Here is a 24,368-nt window from a genome sequence, read left to right as displayed (position 1 = left end):
GAAATGATTCCATAACTAATCCCAAGTCAAGGCTTCATTTATGTTTTGAACCACTTTTCTCTCACTTTTAAAGCATTACTTGTCCATATTACATACTTAGTTCTTTTATTCCTTTATTACTTTATTAATTATAATTTTAGATCGTTCTTTTATCTCTTTATTGTTTGCTTCTTTATTGAAAATCCCTTTATTTTCTTGCAACCAAAATTGTGCGCTCTTAGGCATTAGTTCCTAGAGAAGACGACCCGAGGTTTAATTACTCTCAGTTATTTTAAATTGAAATTTAAACTTTGATTGAGAGGGTTACTTGTTGGTTTGAACTATGCTATCAACGAAGAAATTGTTTCACTAAATTTCTGAACCATCGTGATTCTCTCTGTCAAACTCCAATTAGCGAAATTCAAGGGGAAGGAGAGCTATATCACCGTCAATTTCTACCAAACAAAAGTAACATCAATATGAAGAAGAGAAAAATACGAACACTTTGGTCGGATTAAATTTTTTATTGGAGTTACAGATCTCAAGAAATCGAACGCCGAAGGTTCATGGCTTCTATAGTTTCTTATTCTCTCTCCCTCGCGGCCTTCTTTTTTTTTATTTCTTCTTGGTTCGGTTCCAAGAGACAATGAAGGGTAATGATGATGATTACTCAAGTTATAAATATCTTAAACGAATAATTATAAAAATTGGATATATTAAAACCCAAGTAATAATATATATGAGTTATTAATATAAATGATATTAGTAACATAATAATAAGAGATATATGATAAAGCATTAATAAAGACAAATTTATCGAAGAGTACCGATATTTAGTCATATCGGCGGATATCAAACTTGATAATAATATTGTTAACTAAACTTTATTTTTAAATTAAAAATATCAATTACTCAAATTAAAATATATATGTATATATATAATTTTCATTATTTATAAATTACTAAAATTATAGTTTTAATTATATAATATTTCACCATAACAAAAAATATAAAAATATGAATTTAATTCAATTCTAATAATTATAAAATTAATTTAATTACTTTTAATAAAATAATTTTTAAAAATAAGGAATTCCAATTAATGAAATAAATTATAACTTATTTATATTTAGATTTTTAAAAATGTGGGTCATTACAACAACCAGAGGATGAGGAAGTTGAATCTAATCCAACTCATGTTTCTGAAACTCAGGCAAGGCGAAGATAAGATCAACAGTTACCGAAGCCAACGAAAGCCGGTCCATTTACTATAGATGTCAGGATTTTCAATTGCTTAGAAATTTTTCTTTACCTATGACGTTAACACTTTATGACGCTTTGGTGAACTCAAAAAGCATGTCAAGAAATTTTGTTCAATGATGCTAGTGAAAGGTGTTTCTAATCCTACTCTATGTCGGTATTTTTCTACTTTTTTAGATAGTTCTGCATTTGATTGATTTTTTTTGTCTATAGTATCTATTTCATGTTTTTAGGAACTAGCTAAACTTTTTAAGGATCAATTCACAACATTCTCTATTTATTTACATGATTTAGATTACTTGAGTATAATTAAGCAAGGACAATAAGAGAGTCTTTGTGATTATGTTACTCGGTTCATAAAGATAGTTATGAGCATTCTAAATCTTCATCCAGAAGTACATCTTCATTGAATAAAGGGCAGACTTCGGCCAAAAAAGTTTCAGGAGACTATTGTGGTTACAAAGCCAAAGACACTTACTAAATTTGGTGAAAAGGCAAAAGATTAGATGAAAATTGAAGAATTTAGACAAGCTCAACATCTAAATAACGGAAACACTAACAAAGACGATAAAGCTCGGGATGCTAAGAAACTCTTTCCGCTCACACCTCGATATGACTCTTACATGCAGTTCAACGCTAAGCAAGAAGAAATTATTAAGGAAATTTTAAATGCCAAGCTTATCTAACCTTTGCGAAAAGTAGGTACTTATCAAGATATGAAAAATGTAGACAAGACAAGATATTGTACTTTTCATCGGAAACATAGTCATACTGCTGATGAATGTGTGGTGGCCAAGGATTTACTGGAGCGACTAGTTCGACAAGATCATTTGGATAGATACATTTGATGGTCACATTCAAAAGAGAACAGGATATTCTACCAATCATTTCTCTGCAAGACAGCATTCAAAAGATAAAAGTAAAAATATCATAGATAACCTACTTAACCACGAGATGTCAGTAATTGTATCTCTAAAAGATTTACTGGTGGTGGCATCACTAATTCTGCACACAAGCGTACATATTGAGCTATTTTCTGTGGAGGGAGCAGGTAGCTCTGTACAACCTCAGCCTAATAATCTAAAAATGGTATTTTACCCACCTGACTATAGAACCACAACCACAACCACAAATTTAAATGATCCAACGGTCATTTCCATATAACTAGGTCATTTCCATATAACTAGGGGATTTGATTGTACGCAAAGTCCTTCTAGTCCAGTGATTTTGTGGGTTTCTCAAGTGAACGTATTCCTGATTTAGGTTGTGTGTGGTTTTTAAGCGCACAGGTGAGCATCCTTTACTAAAATTTTGGATATCTAATATCTTGTTGTCGATTACTATAGTCCTTATAATATTATACTTGGTCATTCTTTTCTAAATACTTTTGGTGCTATTATCTCTACAATTTATCTTTATATTAAATTTCGTGTACAGGGTGATATTATTACTACTATACACAGTGACCATCAAAATCCAGCACATACTGATTCAATAGAATTATTTTCCTAAATGTATGGGTAGTATTTAATACTTGTTTCCAACATTAGTAAATCATTGAAGCCACAGCGAGTCTACATCTTGCATTAATGGCATTTAAAATCTCTATACTTCAACACTTTCCTCCATTAGTTACCCTTATTGGGGTTGGAACTTATCATCTATAGTTTCATTAACATTAGCTTATCTTATGACGCATAACATATTGTACTAAGCATATAGATATGCTGTACTATGTATAATCATATGTTTTATCTTATTTACATGTGAGCATCTTGTGCCAAACAACTCATTTATTTTTCTGTTGTACCATAGATTGCTGGGCACCGATCAGAAAAGATGCCAGAATCAGTAGCATATCGGCGTGGAAAACCTTCTTCAACTTCACGATTCACACTGTTAATAAAAAAAAATAAGACAAGAATTCTCTAATACGTATTTAATGTCACAATTAAAGAAATATGAAGAGTTGGGCTTATAACCTAAGCCTGTCACAGTTGGCAGACACCCATCCGATCTTCTTATTCTCGTTGTCATAAATCACGATCTTATCTTGCAGCGAGATGTCTGTTGAGCAAATTAAAAAAGAAAATGTATATTACCATCAAATTTTCAGATAAAAGGGGAAGAAAGATGAGATTGGCATCAAATTTTATATTGTTGGTTTTCATTGAGCTTTACCTCCTATGATGTTAAGTTTTTCGAGACCTACTTCAGTGCCATCTAGAATCCCCAAGCATGCATTTCCATGTTTCTGTAGAAAAGGACGGAAAGTTAGGCGCATAATTTCTCTTGTTCTCTTCAATAAAGTGGTAGAAATGTTATTCATAGTCTTAGAAGGTGCCAACAGTAATAATTAGATAAGATTCTGGTGGCAGCTGAAACTGCAAATCCTTTGCTTTTTGGAAGCTCAATGCCAGGGGCTTGAAATAGCTCTTTACTTCACTTAGGGATTTAAAAGGCTTTGCACCCTTCCAACAAATCGGAAGTGAGTCATCATCAATGGCTCTTTCCAATTTCTGTCTCTTTAAATCATTACTTACCTGTATTACACGTAAAAAAAGGGTCATAAGAGGGGATGGAATTTTTTATGTCTACAGCACTTTTTATATTACCAGATCAACAGTGGCTTGATAAGCTTCAGAATTCAAATATGTGTATGAGCTGCCACTATCGAAGATAAGTTCAAGATCCTTAATAGACGTAAGCTTTCCATCGAATAAAAGTTTGGCAGGCCCTGCACTGTAGTGTTTTCTAAAGAAATGGTTGTGTGAGCTTTCTCATTTACAGAAAAAATAAAAGCATCTCTTGAGGAATTAAATAATATATACGAACTTCAACAAAAACTTACTCCAAGGAACTAGGAAACATGGGTATCCAAACAACTCCGGAAGAGGGAATGAGATCATCTCCAAAGAATAGAAACCCTCCTCCTTTCACACTTAAGCAGTGACCAACCACATCTCGAATCAAACCAAGAGCATGAAGTTGGGACAAAAAGCTTACAATACCCCTGCCAAGGCCAAGGACTCCTGCTGTCGATGGCGGAGAGTTAAGACCAAAATACTTCTGATGATATCCACACCTACCCATACAAAAGAAAAAGAAACTCTAAATAAATTCAGGAAGGCAAATAACAATTCTGCTGCAGTATCATTCACCAATAGTACTCTTATTTGATATTGCTATCATTTCATAATTGACAATGATCAAAGTGGTAAAACCAATGACAGTAGAGTACTTTTGTAGCTGAATCAACACCAACTCAAATACTAAATCTATATTTGGTAGTTGGGAAAGGACATGAAAATGTATTTGGTGTTGCAGGTAACACAAAATAACGCATTAAGACTCAAGACACAAATTTCTCTCATTTTCTGTCCTTCTAAATTATTTATCTTTGTATCCTTATTTACCATAATGATTGTGCAACCAATATCACACATAAGGATAGAAAGAAAACACTCACCCAAAGCCTATCTTTGGGCGTACCACAGAGCCATTGGTGTATGGCAAGGTAATCTGATCTCGGACTAACACACCCAGCGAAGACCCTTGGTCAGCGTACTCAACCTCATAGTCGCATTGGTCCGACGGGGCAGCACATTGATACTCATTTGATAAGTGGATTCCAGCACACAACTCTTCACCACATTGCACAAGGTTGTTTTTGGGCTTATATAATTGATCTGGTGGCTGCGAAAGGCCGAAAGATAAGATAGAGACCAGATGAAAAGCTTGCAATGACTAAACGGTTGCTATTAATATTTCATAATGGACTTAAACGTATGTTTACCTTGGTGCAACCTTTACATGGTGCATCACACTGAACCCAAGTTAGATCACTACCAGAGTCAATGTCAAAATCGTATAGTTTGGGGGGATTGCCAATGCTTAGGGACACTGTATAATGCCTGTAAAAAGAGGAACATTAAAAAAAAATTGCTAAGCAGTATAATTTAAACCTAATATTGAAAAAAGTTCACTTTAGAAAGTCAGCAGATTTATTGACGAATCAATCTGAAATTTCCTAAGCAAAATAAGACGCTTATTTCAGAACGCATGAGATTGAATAATGTTTCAAAACAATGAGCATAGCTCCCACCAAAAGACAGAAACAGGAAAAACTATCCAAAAAACCAAACTCACAAGAAATTTAAAGAAAAATATCATGCTGAAACATAATTTGGAGAAGAATCAACAATAAAAAAGTTTGATTTTCCTTGATGATAAGGATTAAAGGTTGGGGACATTAAAAAGGAATCCAAGAAATAATAGGAGACATACCCAAGAGGGTAGACATTCCCTTCAACCTGGAAAATAGCCGAGGAAGCACCAGAAGTTTTGGAATTTCGATTCTTGAGGTTTCGGGGTTGACTGACTGCTGATAAAGTGAGTGGAAAAATGACAGAAAATAACAGAAAAAGCAAAATCGTGTGCAAAGCTACTATTCCCCAACTTTTGACACTCATTTTTGGAAACGAAAGAAATTGCTTGCCGCTGAAGAATAGAAAAGAGAAGAAGACCGCAAGAAGTTTGAACTTTGAAGGTAAGGTTTTTAATTTCAATGAAGTAAGCGATGGACCTTGGAAATTGTGATTTGATTAAGAAAGGATGGGAACGCAAAAAATGGCAAAAAAACAAAAAACACTGAAACAAAGATATACTACTGGCGTGTCTCATTCGTCTTTTATTACGTTGCTAAGCATGGTGGCGTGTCCTTCATATATGGTAACCTTTTTTTATTAACTAAAAATATGAAAAAAATTAGTGGAAAACTCCAAATTTCACAACAAAGGAGTAGTACTCTTTTGAAGTGTAAAGATAAAAAAAAAATCTAAATAAAAGTAAATCTAGATCTAAATAAGAATAAAGTAAAAATTGACATTAAAAAATAGAAATAACAGATCAAGTAAGTATTTTTTTCAACCGTACTCTTCTTTTTAAACGTATTCTTATTTTTAAAATTAAATTCAACCGTACTCTTATTTTATATATTTTATTTATTTTGTATTTGTATCTTATATTTATTTTTTAATATTAATATAATTTATTTTTATATTTAAAAATATTAATTTAAAATATTTTTATTTTAAATAGTCTCTTTCACATTATTTTTTTAAATGCCATAATCATTTTTTAACAAAATAAAAAGTTATTTATTATAAAAATAATTTATTTAATAAATAATTAATTAATAAAATAGCAATACATAAAAATTAAAAGAACAAAATAACTTTAGAAAAATACTAATGAAAAATTTGGCTTTTATCTTTCTAAATTTTTCTTTTAATTTTAACAATTCATTCATTACTTTTTTAATTTTTATTTGTTACAAAAAAAATATTTTTAGAGTACAAATTTTAATATTTTTGTTCTATGTTCCTAACTTTTAATATATCTTTAAGTATTCTTGATGAATTTATTTATATTCGATTTTATATGTGTATATATTTTGCATTTTTTAATTAAATAAAAATAATTTTTAATAAAAAATTAACAACTAAATTAATCATTATCTATAGTGTAATGAATTAATAGCCAATTTTAAATGTGTTTATATTTTTTATATCTATGTTAGAGAATTTCCTTTAGAAGAGGAAGAGAAAAAAAAAAAAAAGAATGAAGGACATTTACAGTATTTTCTAATAAAATTAATATATACTTAATAATTTTGTAGTTTTCTTAAATAAATTTTATCTTTTGTAAGTATTAAACTAATTTTAATTTATTATGGTTAATTTCATCACAGTGCAAATATATTATTATATCAAATAATATAATATATACTAATTTTATATAGATATTATATTATATATTATTATTAAAAATAATTATTTTTAAATTTATTATTTATAAATTTAATTTTTAAATTTATTATATAATTTTTTTAGTTAAATTAAATTTTTTTAAAAAAATTATATCATTTAAATTATAGTTTATTGACTAAAATTTCAGCCTTTTACATAGACGACTATGTTAACTTCTAATGCAAAAAATCTGACTTCAACACAATTTTTGTAATAAAATCAGAGGTTAGGGACTAATGTAATGATTAAATTTATTAGAGATTAAAATTAGGAATTGATTTAGTTAATTAGTATAAATATATATAAATTATCATCTGGCAGAGAATAGTGAAGGAAGCTGGAATTTGTGAAAGCACCCCCAACCGCCAAAAACACGAAACAAAAACCTCTGAACCCGTTTCAAATGGGTCCTCCTCTCTTCTGTCTTTAGGTTTTCCTTTCTCTCCCGAAAATCAAAATCCAAAATCGAACGTTGTCTTTTCTCTCTCATTCTCTCTCATTTCATTTCCCCAATATTATCCTGACTCCTCTCTCCCTCCATAACCATGTCCACAAGGTTAGTTTCAATCCCTAAAATTATTATTATTATTGTTTGTTGTTAGTTTACCTGTTTGTTCGATTACACTATTTTGGTTCCTGTCTTTCTGATCCCATCCCATGATCCATCGATTAACCAAACAGGCCTTTCAATTTATGCTTTCTCTCTTTCTATTTCTTAAATTTTGTTACCTATTCTTTTTATGTGATTTGGTTGGTGATGTGATAATTGGGGATGCAGAAACTGGGTAGAGAAAGAAGGAGGGTTTTTGTTTTGAGTCGTTCTTGTTTGGTTAGTGATAGATTATATCGTGACTAGCGACATGGAAATTGATTGTGGATGGGTAACATACTTGCCATTCTTTATTGATTCGAACAAAGTCTTGCAAGATTCACTAAGCTGGGACCCGGATTATTATAGTGTATATAGCATATGAGGGTGAATCTTGAACTTAGGTTTACGATCTTTTAATGCTAATGAGATTTATGTGAAGTGAAAATGCTTAAGAATTTCTAACCCCGAGGGTTTTGGTTTGTATGATGATGTCCTGTGCTTGTATTTTGTTACCATTTTCCTATGTGTTGTTTATGGGCTTTCTTGGTTACTTATTTGTTTGTAGATTCATATATATTTTTTTAATTAAAAAACTCTAATAATTGTGTTAGGATTTGCAAGTTTTATGCCCGAGGAGCATGTTTGAAAGGGGAGCAATGTGATTTTTATCATGAGAGAAAAGATACAGATGTTTCTGGACAGCAGATTTGCACATTCCATCAGAAAGGACTCTGTGCTTATGGTAGTCGATGCAGATATAAGCATGTCAACGTTTCTCAAGCATCATCTTCAGCAAATGGATGCCAATCTGTTGTTTTGGATTCTGCTGCAGCTCATACTATTCAAGGAGCATCGTCAAGTTGGGTTCCAAAAGCCACAAAGATATCTCCGTCTGACAAGCATGCAAGGCGTTCACTACATAAGCATCAGGACTATCTAGGGAATGTTGATGTTAGTGAATCAAGTACTAGTAGTGTGATACCATCTGAGCATCTTCTTTGTACATTTGCTGCTGCAAACTGCCCTCTAGGAGATAAATGTTCTCGTGTTCATGGAAATCAATGTTTATACTGTAGAAAATATTGCTTGCATCCTACTGATCGAAGGGTAAAAGACAATCATTTGCGGACTTGCGAGAAAAAGGAAAAATACCTACAGAGTTTGAAAGATAGTCAAGAAATAGAATGCAATGTTTGTCTTGAGCGTGTTTTATCGAAACCTAAGCCGGCTGAATGTAAGTTTGGGCTGCTTCCGGAATGCGACCATGCTTTTTGTATATCCTGTATCCGTAACTGGCGTAGTAGTGCCCCAACCTCTGGAATGGACTTTAATAATACTACTAATACAGTGAGAACCTGCCCTGTGTGCCGCAAACTATCATATTTTGTCATTCCAAGTGGTATTTGGTATTCTACAAAGGAAGAGAAACAGGAAATTATTGATAATTACAAGGCAAACTGCAAGTAATTTTTTTCTCACCTTCTGCTACACACCTGATAATTATTTTTGTGTGCCGGTGTGTGAGATATTTTAGGAAATATTTGTTCCATCACTTATTGCTACTATATATATATATATTCAAGAAAAATTGCATATAACATACATGATCCAATTTCTGTGAACTTATTTTATATTACCCAGATCTTGAATTGTTGACATTTTAACTGATTAATTATTGTCTATTTTCAGGTTAATTGATTGTAAACATTTTAACTTTGGAGATGGAAACTGTCCATTTGGGACCAGTTGTTTCTACAAGGTACTCGAGTTTATCTTGTCTCTTGCTTTCTTTCATGTATTTCCCCTTTGGATTGTTTGATTACAATGACTCTTGGTGATGATAAAGCCATTATTCTTTTAGCAGTAAATTGCTCACTGTGTTTCTCCTTGTTCTTTATATGAAAATTTGTCATACGTACAACTTCCTCATTATTATTAAGTCTGATTGTTGCAATTAAATTCATCCATTTTGCCATGCATATGTTGCATCTTCTCTCTTAAAGCATTAGGTGATAATGATGGTAATGGTTCAGAAAATTAGAAAAGAAAGTAACATCAATTTCAAATTAATTTGAAGACAATATCTAAAGCCCCTACTCATTCAATCTGAATTCTTGATCACTTTCCCGTTAATTTGTATACCAACTAATTCAGAACTAATCTAAGGCCCATTTCCATGGCTGGTTCCCATCAAATATATGAATTTGATTATTTAATGGTCATATTTGGAGTGAGTACTAATCAGTATTACAAAATACTAAATTATCTATTTGTCTTATCTATCATCGTTTTCATTATCTTTGATTTAGTCCTGGAAATCTGTTTCCTTTTCTTCCTTTCTTGGGTGTTTACATTTTGATTGTGGGCTGGTTCAAATTTCCATTTTTTTTTTGGTTTTAAAAAAGAAAGAATCAAAATATTATAATTAACCAATACTCCTTAAGTAAATAGCTGCATCCAAAGGTGCATTATACAAGTTTGGCAGGTTTTTTTGGATATATTTTTAAAAAAATTAGAGGGTCTTTTGGTCATTTTAGTAACCCTAAACCTAACATTTATAAGACAAAGCCTTCTGTAGCTCTCGTATTCTACCTCTTCATGCTCTCTCTACTCTATGTCGTTCGCTCTCCCTGTCTACTGCTGGAGGAAGATGAAGTCTTGCGATGCAACAGCATTACCGCCAACAGCATCGCCCTATTCTGCAGGGGAAGACCACAATGACAAAGTAATAGAACGCAACGGCACAGAGGCATGGGACATTGACAACGATGGTGCTTCTCTAAGCTGCATCATTTTTTCTTTATATTCTAAACCCCCAAGTTTTTGTTGTTCCATTGTAATCCTTTTCTTTTTCCCTATTATCACCCGTCAAATTTTTTTATTCTCTATCGTCTATTCTAAACCCTCAATTTGCTTCTGCTGCTGCATAGTTAAGATTAATATTATTATTATTTATGTCAACTTGATATTAGTTTTAATCTTTAATATTGATTATTATAATATGGATAAATAGTTTCATATTATTATTGATAAAGTATCACTAAGATATAAACTTTTCTTTATCTTTTTAGTAGTTTTATTTATATTTTATATATTATTTCTCCACCATTTGCTGCAATGCCATTAGTTATAACCTCATGGCAGTTTTTTACCCTTCTACCATGAGCCGCTATCTGCCATCAAAAACTGTGCATGGATATGATGAAAATTTAGTTATCAACATGTATTCGCGAAATCAACTATTTGAAATCTTTATTCTTTGAATTAGTCTTGGAAACTTGTTTTCTTTGCCTCCTTTTTTAGGTCTTTGAATGCAGGCTGATTCAAATTTCTCTTCCTTTGTGTTTAAATCAGAACTCAATGTTTTACCAATGCTTCTTTTACAGTAAATGTCAGAGAATGTTAGATTTCTTTAAAGTACATAGCATCTTATTCTTAAGAGAAGATTCCGTTCATGGGGAAAATTGTGTATGATGTGGTGAGAGGATGATATAGGTCAAGAAAGTTCATTTTGGAATTTGTTTCAGCTATGAGTGCTAAAAACTGTATGGTTTGGTTTACAATAGTAAAAAGAAAAAGGGTGCTGTTAGGTACTTCGATATTACGGGGTGCTCAAAGTCCCAAGTCGAGTAATATGGGATGCTTGATGATGTATTTAAAAAAGAGTAGTTCTTCGCCCTTAATAGCTAGCTTCTAAGGTTTGGTTTTCCACTTTTCTTAGGCACTTAACAATAGTATCAGAGCCTGGTTGTCGGTGGTATGGAAAGGGTTACCAATAGGCTGAATTAAAGTAAACACCAAAATTGATAGATGATAACCGCTATTGACGTTGGCTCTCTGAGGCCAGTGTATTGTTATTTGTTAGGGACTTGAGCATTATGGGGTATCCAAAGTCGCACATTGAGTAATATGGGATGTTTAATGTTGTATTGAAGAAGAGTGGTTGTACCCCCTATATCTATTTTTTGGTTTTGTTTCTTATAAAATTTCTCTTGGTTCTGATCTGGTAGAATTTAAAAGTTGTCTATTTTAGTCTCCACCATTAATTTTCACTAATAAGTGTTGACGTGGCAGATTAAATGCTGATGTGGCACATCTTGCCTTGTCAACATTTTAGTTTGTACCTGATGTAACAAATTTTTTAGGAACAAAACCAAAACGTATTTTTTATAGGGATTAAAATCAGAAAACGAATATTTTATAAAGACAATGACGGTTGCTTTTACAGTATATTTTCCTTAACCGAATCAAGACATATACACAAATTTTGTTATATATAAGTTGTTCTCTCTCTCTCTCTCTCTCTCTCTCTCTCTCCTGTTTTAAATTTTTATTTTAGCTATATAGTTATTTTTACAATTTTACTAGTACCTGTAATATGTTAGGACACCTAAAATGATACTTCATTTGGTGGGGTATGTATTTGTTGTGTTACTGAAATTAGTTGAGCGTTCATAGAAACTGAACAGCAATGGATGATGAGCCATGGAAAAATAGTTAGCAGTGTTTTGGAGACAAGCCAGGTCAGGATTTGTAGGTTGCTACTGTCATTCCAGTGGTTCAATTTGGTCTTCAGAAATAAAGGATTACTTGAAGTTGATTCTGTTTGTGATTCCCCTCATTTGAAATAATGACATTTATGACTTTTGAGGCTTGAGTTTGGTTGTGTTCATCTTTCTTGTATCTATGTTCCCTTTGATTACTCCTTTAATGTGTTCAATATCTGTTATTTTCAGCACACTGTGAAACCTGGTTCATACACATGGATTCATAAGAGGCCACCACCTAGACGAAGACCGAACAATCTTGATATGTATGATGTATTGGATATGCTTGGCGATGTTGATTTATCAGGTGGAGAATTATATTCCATCATGAGGGACAATGACATGTTTGATGAGATGGATCCCTATGAAATGATGGCTATCTCAGACATGCTGGTCACTGGACCAGGTCCTTGCCCTTTTGATTCCGAGGAAGATGATGACGTGGATTTCATTCGGATGACTTCCTTGGCTGAAGCATTGGCTTCTGGTGTCGATGACTTTGGCCCGGATGATTTTAGAAATGATGCATTGGATCCAATGGAGGCAGCATTATTTTCAATGATGATGCATTCTAATATTGAAGAAGATGAGGAAGACAGTGATGATGAAATTTATTAGTTATATAAAAAGCCCATACTTTTAACCTTGTTTTCTTGAAGTAGTGTTGCCTTTGCGGTGTTTTATTTTGAAAAACATTGGGCAGTAACTTCATGATCCTTACTTTAGTTTGGTGATGCTATTGCGGGTGTCTATAACTGGTATTCAGATTGGTTTGACATTTTGTATATTTATAATATCATGTTATTTGAAGGTGTTTTGGCTTGAGGATTTTGCTTGGTCTTGGCACAAATTGCCCGTCTAGTTTTGGCTTGTAATTCTTACGTTAAGTAAGCTATTCTACAAATGCTTGTAAGTTTAAATTGATGGGGATTATCTTGACTTCTCATAAGTTGCTTCTAAGTTCTACTATCTACCTGACAGTTCCCTTTTTCATGATTTATGGTCTCGTTTTGGAAGTGCTGTAACATTTACAACTCAGTATTTTTTGTTTTCAAATAATGAAGTGTTATTTATTTCATTGCTAAACGGTTCCTGTGAAATCAAACTTGGGGTATAATGAAAGGGGATTGTATGTAATTATAGATCAACTAAATTATAGTAATATATAAAATTATAACTAAACACACAAAAGCATAAATATATTCTAATGTAAATTTCAAAAATACCAACTAAAGTATATTCTAATGTAAATTTCAAAAATACCAACTAAAGTCACATAATCCCATGTAAGTATACAAATAAGTTGTACAACAATAAAATTAAATAAACTATCAACCCAATTAACAATTAATTCAATTAATCATCACAACGTTAACTATTATAATTTAGTGAATTTACAACAAGCAGCAGCTAAATCCAACCATAGGTAACTTCAATAACTAATTAACTATTAAAAGTCTAAAGTCTAAACACACACAACAATAACTAAAAAAACCACAATAAATGGGCAAGAGAGGGATCAGAAATGTTTGTCCAAAAATGACAGTTAGAAGGTGGAATGTAGGAGGAGACGACAACGATGCTTGGAAGCGTGATGAGATGACACCATGATTGCAATAGCAAAACGGCGGCAAACTCGATGGGAGAAGCAGCTAAAGATGAGGAAGAGTATTAGGTTCAGTTCATACTTAGCTGAATTTTTTCTCTTTTTTTTTTTATTTGAATTAATTGGAAAACCAGTTGATTTACGACTTAGTTCAACTCATGAATTTTTGACCTATTTTTTGGTTTGCCACCTATTTTGGAACGAATTGTTTTGTTTAAGAACGAAACCAACTTGACCTACGTTACTTGGTTCGACCAGTTGAATCTGCTGGTTTCGTTCAATTTTCAAAATTATAGCTTACCTATTTCTTACCTTTAATTGATCGATGATTTTTTTAAAATGTAGATATTGACCATTTCTATAGATCATTGTTTTTATATATAGTGGGAGAGATATAAGTGTTTGTATGTCTCTCCTATTGTGATAAGGACTAGGAATGAGTTGAATGTCCATTAATATTTAGGTGACTCAGTTTTTTAATGAAAAAATGTTTAATTTTTTATTAATAAAGTTTGAAAAATTAAAGTTTAATGTGTGTAACATAACTATGCATTAATAATTAAAGTTCACGCTACTTCAAATTACAAGGATATAGAGGTTCTTTACCTTATTCAACGGTGATTGGGGCAAAGCCCGACAATTATCCGCTACTAGAGATCACATAAACAACCAAAATCACAAAATCTACTCAAAAATTATGACAAAAAACGCACAAAATCTAGGACAGGAAACTGGAGTTTGAGTTTTGATTTCTTACCAAAATTATCTAGCTAGAAACGAAGAGCTCGACAAGAGCTTCACGTGGCTGCAAACGGCTCGTCAATCGGAGCTTTGTAACTCAAGTTATGACTCCCGGAAGGTGACGATGAATAGTGACTTCAATTCCGCGTGGCTCTCTTTGTGGAGGGTGAAAATGAGCTGAGTTGCTCATTAACTTACTTATATATGTTGGCCTTGGACCCAACTTGGGTCTGATCCAACCAATTAGTGTGTTAGGTTCATTTGGCTCACTTTGAACCAAAATCTTTAAGATTTGTGTTCGGTTTTCGATTCTAAATTATTTTTATCCTTTCAAAGCAATAAATTAAATTTTCAAAATCTTATTTTACTAAAATACGCAATACCAAACAGACTAGAGGTGGTACTGCCGGCTTAGGCTCTGGTACAAATTTTTACAAAAAATTTTCGCAAAAAATACATTTTCCAACTCAGAAAAATTCATTGAAATCAAATTTCACCTTTAAAATTCAAATTAAAACTTCTAAATTTTGAATCTATGTTGAACACTTAAAAATTATTATTTTATTAAAATGGTTATGCCGGTTCTTACACGCATCCGCCTTGGCCGCTTGAGAACGAGCCATTTCCAAGTCCGACTCCAACTTAGCATTTTTCTCCTCCAACTCGGCCTTCAACCCATTCAACCTCTCCACATTAGCTCGGGCAGAGCTAAAAAAGGCCTGAAAAGCGTGAAGAGGAGACCTTTTCAGCTTTTTGCCAAAGCAGTATTCACCCCTACTATACGAATGCAGTTACGTGTCATATGCAGGAGGTGGTTCAGAATAGACACATCATCCATTGATATCTGACTGCTAGATAGGATATGCTTCTCGCTCCAAGCAAAGCCGTCGAAGTCCTTGTGATTAATACCCAACTCCTCAGTGGTCTTCTACCTCTTAGGGGTTGGCTCGAATGGAGACGGGACGATGGCACGCCCGAACTCTCTAACGGCGGATTAGGAGAGACTAAACGAACATGGGGAGTCAAAATGACTTTCCTCTGAAAGGCCGAACCAGAACTCGATTTCTTAGGAGGAGGTCGGGAAGAGGAGTCCCTAGTCTCTTGGCTCTGGAGATTGCGGGCAACAATCGACTTTTTTGTGTTACGCAACAATCTCATAGAGGAAGATTTCGAAGCCATGTCTGAAAAGAGAAAAGGGGCACAAAGACATGAGTTATGATCACAAACATATAACATCAACATAATCAAAAAAGCCAGAGGTCAGAAACTACCTAACTCTGACCGGAAAAGACTGGGGTCCCCTAAGAATCTCTTCATGTCTAAATGAGGAGCTCGATCCCAGCACTCTTCCAAAATACCAACAAAAACTTGTTCGACCTCATCTAAGCTATCTATAGTGTATTTTGTCACTACAAGGCTCTCTTGCCAAAAAAGGGGAAAGGAAGGTTCATCGCTCTCATCTAAGAAAAAAGGTTGGACATCCTCCACTACCCGAACCTTAAAGTAATAGTTCTTAAAGTCATGAAAGGACCCATCAAAAAAAGAAAAGACCTTTTTACCCTGAACAGCACGGAAGGAGACCCAAGAAGCCTTCCCCTTCTGTGCCCTGGCTTGGTCAAGACGAACAAATAAAAGAAATGACTAACAGAAGGTTGGACGTCCAACTCCCGACAAAGAAGTTAGAAAATCTTCAAAAATGTCCAAGAATTAGGGTGAAGTTGGGAAGGGGCTACGTTATAAGACCAGAGGATCTCCGTCTCAAAATCGGTAAAAAGAAGAGTGATACCCAGTCTGACGAAAAAACAATCATAAGCATAGAAAAAGGGGCACTCCGAGCTATCCAAAGGAGGGAAGCAAACCCTTTTTTCAGAGTCAGGAACGACTAGCTCGTAATTTTTCTCATCCTCCCTATTAACACATATTCTATGATGCCTACGGAACTCGTCACAGAACTCCCTATCCACTACGGTTACACAAGAAAGAACTATAGTATCTACCCAGTTACGGAGGCTAGGAGGAACCTTAATGGACATTTTTGTTAGAACCTTACGAGACATAAAGCTACACCTACAAATACAACAGCAAAAGAGATCGTTACTACAAACAACTCAAACAGGATCAAAAAGGTCGGACAAAACCCCAAAAAAATCAAGACAACCCTTTTTAAAAAAGAAACATGTTCAAACCAAAAGGTGCCCTCTCATGCAAACGTTACAACATTACAGCAACACCTTCGAGGGCAATGCAAAAATCAAAGTAAACCAACCACTTCTTAAAGTTTACAGAAAGCTAAAACAAAGGGACCGTCTTTTTCAAAATAGTAATCAAACGAAAATAGAACCTCCAAAAGACAGCAAGTCTTATCACAAAGGATATTGTATTCTTTTTTTTTTACTAAAATTTTTTTTCTATTTAATTTTTCTTTAGTAAGATTTTAATGAGATATAATTCTAAATAGACATCCAAAAAGAGTGTTGTGATAAGAATGTTATGTGAATGTTCATTTATGATGGGTGATTCCGTATTCTCAAGATAGAATGAATTATAAATAGAAGGTTAAATCTCAATTAATAACACATAGCAACAATAACAAAACACTCCTCTATCTCTCTTTATGTTGCCTCGTGTGTGTATATATATATATATATATATATATATATATATATATATATATATATATATATATATATATATATATATGAATCATCTATATATTATATTGAGATAATAACATTAGTAGATATTAACACTAAAATTTTTTATTTATACCTCTTTATTTTATAATTATTTTCTCTTATTTATTTATTTATTTTACAATATTAACAACTTTTTAGTGCGATAAACTAGTTTATTTCCCAAAACAAAAAATGTTTTTGTCATTTTTAATCAAAAGGTACTTACACCTGAAATCCTTGAACATGATTACTTCGAGCAACCTACCACGTAAAGCCACGTGATCATATGACAAATCAAACTGACATACTTACAAAGACAAGATAGGAAATAAAGAAAGAGCATGACCTTGGTAGGTTGCTGGTACCATTTCGAAGCTAAAACAAAACATAGTCTCTCTTTCTATCTATGCAGTATTTACCATCCATCCAAATCCTAGCTTCAAGCCTCCAATCTCTGCTCATATTTCTATTCCTATATCTTTATTGTTCCCACCACCCATCCAACACAACACCACCCCTTTAATTAATCGATTAATTCATTTTTTGAGTGGCTGCAAAACCCCACGTGCTTTCCCTCCTTACTTTTTGCCCCGCCCCTTATTCTTCTTTCCACCTCTTTTCTCAATCCGTAGTAATCACCTTCGAGGTTTAGGGTTTTGTTCCTCAACGTCTCGTCTCGCTCAATTTTCAAACATATATTTATCTTTTTATTTTTCTGTCTCCGCCATGTCTAGGAGGTGGGATATCGATTATCACTGTCTCTATATGGTCAATTGATTATGAATTTTCATCTGAAGTTTGTTGATTCGATTGTTTTGCTTTGGTTATTGTTATTGATTGAATGATTGTTGTTATAATCTATTTTTCTTGATGGGTAAAAGTTTTGTTTATATGGGGTCAGTTCATAATAGATACATAAACTCTTTTGGTTGTTGCGACAAAAATATAAAAAATTTTCTGTACCTGAGACAGAAAATTTTGTACCATTTTCTGTCTCTCCCTCTTATATTTTGTCTTCCCAATCATCAGAATTAAGGAAACAAGAGTACAAGGTACAATCATGGAGTTTTTTTATTTTGACTTTTGTTGGATTCAATTCATTAAGTGGGGACTAAACAAGTTATGATTTTTTAGCCTGTCATTTTGTAGAGAATCAATAAAAGTAAATTTGTTCGGAGGTGTTAGTTTAGCTTTGTGTTTGTTTCAATCAAGGTGTGATTAGTGATCATGATGATTTTCGTTACCTTGGTATGTATGGGCTTTGTTTCTTGTTAATTTGCTATGTCTTTTTTATGCCTATGCAACTTGGTGACTCTTATAATTTGTGTAACTTCCTATCTTTTGAAATCCTCTAGGGTTCTTTGTAAATTCTTTGCTCATGGAGCATGTCTGAAAGGGGAGCATTGTGAATATTCTCATGACTGGAATGATCCTCCGAATTTGGTGATACAAGCTCTCCTTTTGTGATACAATGATCCCCCAGTTCATGGTTGTTGATTTATTTTTGTCTGATCATTTGTGCTTGTTTTTCTTATTGTGACAGATATGCACATTTTATCAGAAAGGAGTCTGTGCTTATGGTAGTCGTTGCAGATATGATCATGTCAAAGTTTCTCGACCACAATCCTCGACGGCTTCTTCCTCAATAACTGAACAACGGCCCCTGGTTTCAGATGATGTTGTATTTGGTAATACTGGAATTACATCAAATGGTATTGCTGCAGCTCCCGAGTTTTCTCCTTCCAGAAGTCCTTCCCTTATTCCCAGCATACCTGCTTGGAATCAAGAACAGCAGCAGTATCATGAATTTGTAGGGGACGATGATGTTGGTCAATCTAGAATTACTTCACCTGCTGAGATTCCAATCTGTTCATTTGCTGCGGCTGGCAATTGTCCACGAGGGGAAACTTGTCCTCATATCCATGGAGATTTGTGTAGTACTTGTGGAAAACACTGCTTGCATCCTTTTCGACCTGAGGAAAGAGCAGAACATATGAAGAGTTGTGAAAATAAGCAAAAGCATCTTGAGGCATTGAAACGTAGTCAAGAAATTGAATGCAGTGTGTGCCTTGAGCGTGTTCTTTCAAAGCCTACTGCAGCAGAACGAAAGTTTGGGCTGTTATCTGAATGTGACCATCCGTTCTGCATATCATGTATTAGAAATTGGCGTAGTAGCAACCCAACATTGGGGATGGATGTCAATAGTACATTGAGGGCATGTCCTATCTGTCGCAAGCTATCTTACTTTGTCATTCCAAGTGTCATTTGGTATTCTACACATGAAGAAAAAATGGAAATCGTTGACAGCTACAAGGCAAAGCTCAAGTAATTTCCTAATCACTTGCCAAAGTTTCTTATATCTTGTTTTGCTTTTCTATTTCAATTGTAACATGATATAATCATGACTTGGAATTAATGCATAGAGCCTGCTGAAGATGGCCATAGTAATTACCTCTATATCTTCACTATCAAGAAATTAAGAAAAAAAAAAAGAAAAACAAAAGTAAGCTGAGTGGACAACCATAGTTTTTCTAATATTTCTATGTTTTTGGTTGTGATTTGCAGGTCCATAGATTGCAAACATTTTGACTTTGGCGATGGGAACTGTCCTTTCGGAACCAGTTGTTTCTACAAGGTGATACATGAATATAAATACACTCTTATTTTGAGTAAACTACTAGACTCGTTTTAGTTTCACAAAAACAAAAAAGAGCTCTCATTTCAGTCCACAGTATATTTGAAACATTATTTGATCTTTGGACATTATTACATGAAATTGGTATATGAATGCAAATTTTTTGAACTCAAAATAGTTGAAAAGATATTGCTTTTACAACCATGTTAAAATTGATGCTTGATTGGTGAGTAAAAGGCATCTTTTAAAAATTGGCAGCAGCCTAATTGCGTTTTATGTCTCAATTACAGCATGCATATAGAGATGGTCGTCTTGAGGAGGTAGTTCTGCGACATCTTGGAGCTGCAGATGGCGATACAGTGATTGCCAAAGATATCAGGTTGCTTTTGTGCTCCTTTATTGTTCTATAGTTTATGGCCTTCTTCTTTCTGACTTTAGATTCCTTTCTGTTATGTTTTTGTTCATTTACTAACTAAATACATGATGATATCAGGCTGTCAGATTTCCTAGCTAGCATGCATTTACAATGAAGGTGGTGCTCATATGTTTTAGGGTAAGTTACTAACTTCTGGTTCCTTTTGCTTAAAACTTTTGTATGTGGATCCATACTAATTTTTGTTAGTGTCTTTGGTTCATTGTGGCGAATATTTCGATAAAGTTTATGTTCCTAGTTTAGTCATGTTATTTAAGGGAATAAGGTCTCAACTTGTTTCCTTTCTTTATGATAGATTCTAGTTCTGAGGAGGATGATTTTTGTTATTTGAAGAAAAAGTAGAAACACCATACTACAATAAGCTCTTATTGAGACCTGCTCCCTCCCAAACTTCCTTCATTACAAGATATTCAACTCCTCACTTTAAATAACAACACCCACATGCATTCTATTCATTACTATGAGAAACTACCAACATATGGAAGCCACCCCAAAACTGCACACATGCTTCAATGTTATTCCCATTTTACGGTCCTGCTTATCTCCTATTCTTTCCTATCTCTACTAATTTTAACATTTGTAATAGTCGAATGCCCATCAGTTTATTTCCTTGAAATATAATTTTCTTGTTACTAGAAGGCTTACAATGAGGTTAATACCTTTGACTATGGTATTTGTCCAGTTAACACCTGCTACCAAACTCCAAAAGAACCCATCATCATTAAATTATTATGATTGTGTCTTTATCTCCATAATAATTCTTCATTGCATCTTTGTGCTATTGCTTTTCCATGATTCTCTTTCCAGAATTCCAGCAAATGCTTTCCAATTTTCTAGTATGCTCTTTTAGGATTTCATCTTTGATGAAACTCTTATGTATATTGTATTATTTTCAAATGATGAGAGTGCAAATGATAAAGCTAGATCTCTCACCCCCAATAAGTAATTGTGCATCGTACAATCGTACTGCTGGTAAAATATCTTCATACGATCAGTAATTCCAGTGGTGACGTCTCATTCCTCTGGCAATCATCTGGCATTACTATATCTTACTACCATTATTCTGCCTTTGTGCTGATGACTATTCTGGTAGTGAAATCCCTACCCTACCATTCTGGTTATCATTTGTCATTGACAACGACCCTAGGTTGCTTGATAACTCAAATATCAGCCACCCCTTGCTCCACAAAAAGCACAATGCCAGTTTCCATTTTCTTTTACAATGTTATTTATTTTCTTATAATATTTTCAATCAAACATGAGAGCTAAAATACAATATGACATAATACTAGAAGCGAAAATGTATGATTGGGTTTCAATATAAAATATGATGGTTTAGGATCAGGGGAGGAGAAGAGAGGGATTATAAGAGGAGGGATTATAAATTACAGTGAGATATTGAAGTGGTGTGTAATAATTGTGATATAAATGTCTTAAAACACATTTAATCATGCGGTACTGTACTAGTAGTAGTACATGCTTAAGTTCACTATGGTAATAGCCCAATTCAAATAAGTAAACAGTAAACACATCTGTAAATAACTAAATATAACGGAATAAAGAAACTGCTGCTCATTGTTTTCTAAATTAGACGACTAATTGATTTCACAATGTAATCTAAAGATGTTCTGTAGTAATCTTGTTATCTTAAGGGATTTCTTCCTCAAACAGAAGACACACTTGCAGACATATCACTTCCTTTCATTGTTCTTTCATTTTTTATTTTCCAAACTCCTTGATGACTCTCAAATACCTTGCTCAAATGTTATGAACACTTAGCAGTGTGGATAGAAATATTATCAGGTATATATATTATTCTCCTTTTGTTGTTTTAATTGCCTCTGCTTCTGCTCTATTATGTCTGCAGGATACTTCCATAAAAATGGCATGCTTCAATGTCAAAGGTTTTTTAGTGTTGCAAGTCGAACAACTTTTGTTCTATGGTAGGTACTGTGGTTAACCCGAGTTTTCCTGATTAGAAATCGTGTTGAGTGCTTGAACTTTATTTTAGATTTATCATGATGTTTGTTTGGTAGCTAAAGTATATGCAGCTAAGTATGATTCTTGCTTATATTCTGATAATATCAGGTATTATGCATTTTTTCTCTTTGATGCCCTTACCACAAGCAAACACTCCAAGAATAGATAAATCCCTGAAAACTTGTTTCCTTTTAATGTGTTGTGGTTCTGTTGCCATTTTCATCATACACTATGTGTTAGGAACTTGGGTATTATGGGGTGCCCAAAGTCCCACATCGGATAGCATGAGATGCTTGAGGTTGTATTTAAGGAGAGTGATCCTTCCTCTTGACAACTAGCTTTTAAGGTGTGGTTTTCTACTTTCCTTAGATACTTAACAATGGTATCAGAGCCTTGAAAAGGGTGATGTCGGCTCTCCAAGGGCGGTGTATTTTTAGGAACTTCGGTATTATGGGGTGCTCAAAGTCCCACATTGGGTAAGAGATGCTTGATGTTGTATTTAAGGAGAGTGGCTCTCCCTTAACTAGCTTTTTAGTGTGGTTTTTCACTTTCCTTAGATACTTAACATTATATCAATATTGGTATTATTTATGGATTGAGAAAGTATCATGGCTGCATTCGTAGCCTGCTAAGTTGATTGCATTACATGAATGCTAGGTTCTTCTGCTATGCTAAATATTGCAGAAATGAGGATATTGTGTCAGACAAGGGGACACACATAACAAGACAGGATGGTATGAATGCATTCCTTTCATGAAAAAGATAGTAGTCTCTCACTAGATGATTTGGACATCTCTAGAAAAGGTTTATAGAAGCCTCATTAAGGAGAGCGGCTTAGATAGAAGCATAATCCAATAGCTAGTGGGAGATAGATCTACGAAAATCATAAGGAAAATTATCAAAACACATCTAGGATTTAATCATGTAATACGGTACATGATAGGGTATTGTGGCATCATTTGATAAATATAGCTGACCTCTTCTAGTGGGCAAAGGTTAGTTGTGTTTTAACAAAATAGAATAGTAGGTTTTAGTAGTCCAAAGTAACCAAAGAAGTTACAAGCTTAATGGAGTCTTAATTCCATTATATAATCTGATACATATCTTGTTGATAATAAAAAAATAGAGAAAAAAAGAGGGTAAAAAATTCAGGTATTCAAGCTTGCTGCAGATTAATGAGAGAGTTCTGTTGCATGAAAAGTTTGTTTTAAACCGAAACAAGACTCAATCTGACTGTTGGCCATGTAGAAGTTGCAATAGTAATTGCACTGAATGACTGAATTTTCTTGAAAGTTCATGTATGTCTTGGTTCAAAGCAGTGAATCAGTTATCATACAACCGTTGGGATTCTAGGCCTTCACATGATTGCTATTCTAATATTATTTGATTCCCAAATTATGGTTAAGAGCAGGCCTATGGTGAGTCACATGTAGCTTGGGAAAATTGCATTGTGTTTCTAGTTGTCATATTAAATGTTTTACAGCTTTTACTGTTGGGTTTGATAATTTCCTGGGACTGGTATGTGTATATTACATAGTAGCTTCAAAAAGGTTGTATTTAGGAGAATTTAAGGGTGTAGAATTTTCATTTTCAGTGTTATTTTCGTGCAACCTGTCTTCTCTTTTCTTCAATATCAAGATTGGGGTTTCTCACCCAAACCCTTTGTTTAATTTTGGTTCTTAGTTTCTCGTTGTGGTTGTAATAATATTGTCATAACATAAATGTTGCTAAAAGTTATTTTTTGTGTAATTTCAGTGAAGTACCTGATAAAAAGGCGGTGGTGCATTCTTTGTTGTAATAAAGGCATATGTTAAATGATATATGGACATACATGCTTTTACAAGGGTGTAGTCTTCAACATTATAAATCAAAGTATGTATTGATGGGGTTATACATTATGCATTGTGATGAGGTTTCCCTGTCATCATTATTGAGATGATGAGATGTGTATTGCATAATGGATTTTCCTCCGGGGTGACATTGCACCAAGTGCCTTGGGAAAAGGGATATATGGTTTCATTTGAATTTTAGAATTAAAACTGTAATATTTATAATAATTTTGATTTTGTTTTCAATTTCAATTATTTTAAAATTGGAATGCGTTTAGCAC

At 33.6% G+C, this 24,368-nt stretch overlaps 3 protein-coding genes across 5 annotated transcripts; 2 read left to right on the top strand and 1 right to left on the bottom strand.

Annotated features, from left to right (window-relative positions):
- Positions 1–2,742: 2,742 nt before the first annotated feature.
- On the bottom strand, positions 2,743–5,896 carry LOC130944015 (aspartic proteinase Asp1-like). The gene is made up of 9 exons (XM_057872132.1): positions 5,527–5,896; positions 5,036–5,153; positions 4,709–4,935; positions 4,091–4,324; positions 3,855–3,993; positions 3,588–3,782; positions 3,421–3,493; positions 3,222–3,306; positions 2,743–3,135 (listed from the first exon to the last, which is right to left on the bottom strand). The coding sequence occupies exons 1-9, from the start codon at positions 5,709–5,711 to the stop codon at positions 3,033–3,035; spliced, it is 1,359 nt and encodes a 452-aa protein (XP_057728115.1). The 5' UTR covers positions 5,712–5,896; the 3' UTR covers positions 2,743–3,032.
- A 1,491-nt stretch (positions 5,897–7,387) lies between these two features.
- Positions 7,388–13,137, top strand: LOC130944014 (E3 ubiquitin-protein ligase makorin-like). Its single transcript, XM_057872130.1, has 4 exons — positions 7,388–7,605; positions 8,253–9,104; positions 9,331–9,400; positions 12,378–13,137. Exons 1-4 carry the CDS (start codon positions 7,595–7,597, stop codon positions 12,804–12,806), a joined length of 1,362 nt encoding a protein of 453 aa, XP_057728113.1. The 5' UTR covers positions 7,388–7,594; the 3' UTR covers positions 12,807–13,137.
- Positions 13,138–17,561: 4,424 nt separating this feature from the next.
- LOC130946984 (putative RING-type E3 ubiquitin transferase C3H69) lies at positions 17,562–24,350 on the top strand. Of its 3 annotated transcripts, XM_057875905.1 has the most exons (8): positions 17,562–17,947; positions 18,566–18,653; positions 18,754–19,535; positions 19,776–19,845; positions 20,136–20,224; positions 20,339–20,398; positions 22,146–22,221; positions 24,014–24,350. In XM_057875905.1, exons 1-6 carry the CDS (start codon positions 17,937–17,939, stop codon positions 20,373–20,375), a joined length of 1,077 nt encoding a protein of 358 aa, XP_057731888.1. In that variant the 5' UTR covers positions 17,562–17,936; the 3' UTR covers positions 20,376–20,398; positions 22,146–22,221; positions 24,014–24,350. The 3 variants fall into 3 exon arrangements, with proteins under 3 accessions (XP_057731888.1, XP_057731887.1, XP_057731886.1); XM_057875903.1 differs by lacking the exon at positions 17,562–17,947 and having other exon boundaries at positions 17,958–18,653; XM_057875904.1 differs by lacking the exons at positions 17,562–17,947; positions 22,146–22,221 and having other exon boundaries at positions 17,957–18,653.
- Positions 24,351–24,368: the final 18 nt, after the last annotated feature.

Source organism: Arachis stenosperma, chromosome 8 (genome assembly GCF_014773155.1).
Source record: "Arachis stenosperma cultivar V10309 chromosome 8, arast.V10309.gnm1.PFL2, whole genome shotgun sequence".
NCBI classification, from domain to species: Eukaryota; Viridiplantae; Streptophyta; class Magnoliopsida; order Fabales; family Fabaceae; genus Arachis; species Arachis stenosperma.
The sequence above is the reverse complement of the archived record's forward strand: the minus strand, read 5'-3'. Positions and strand labels throughout refer to the sequence as shown.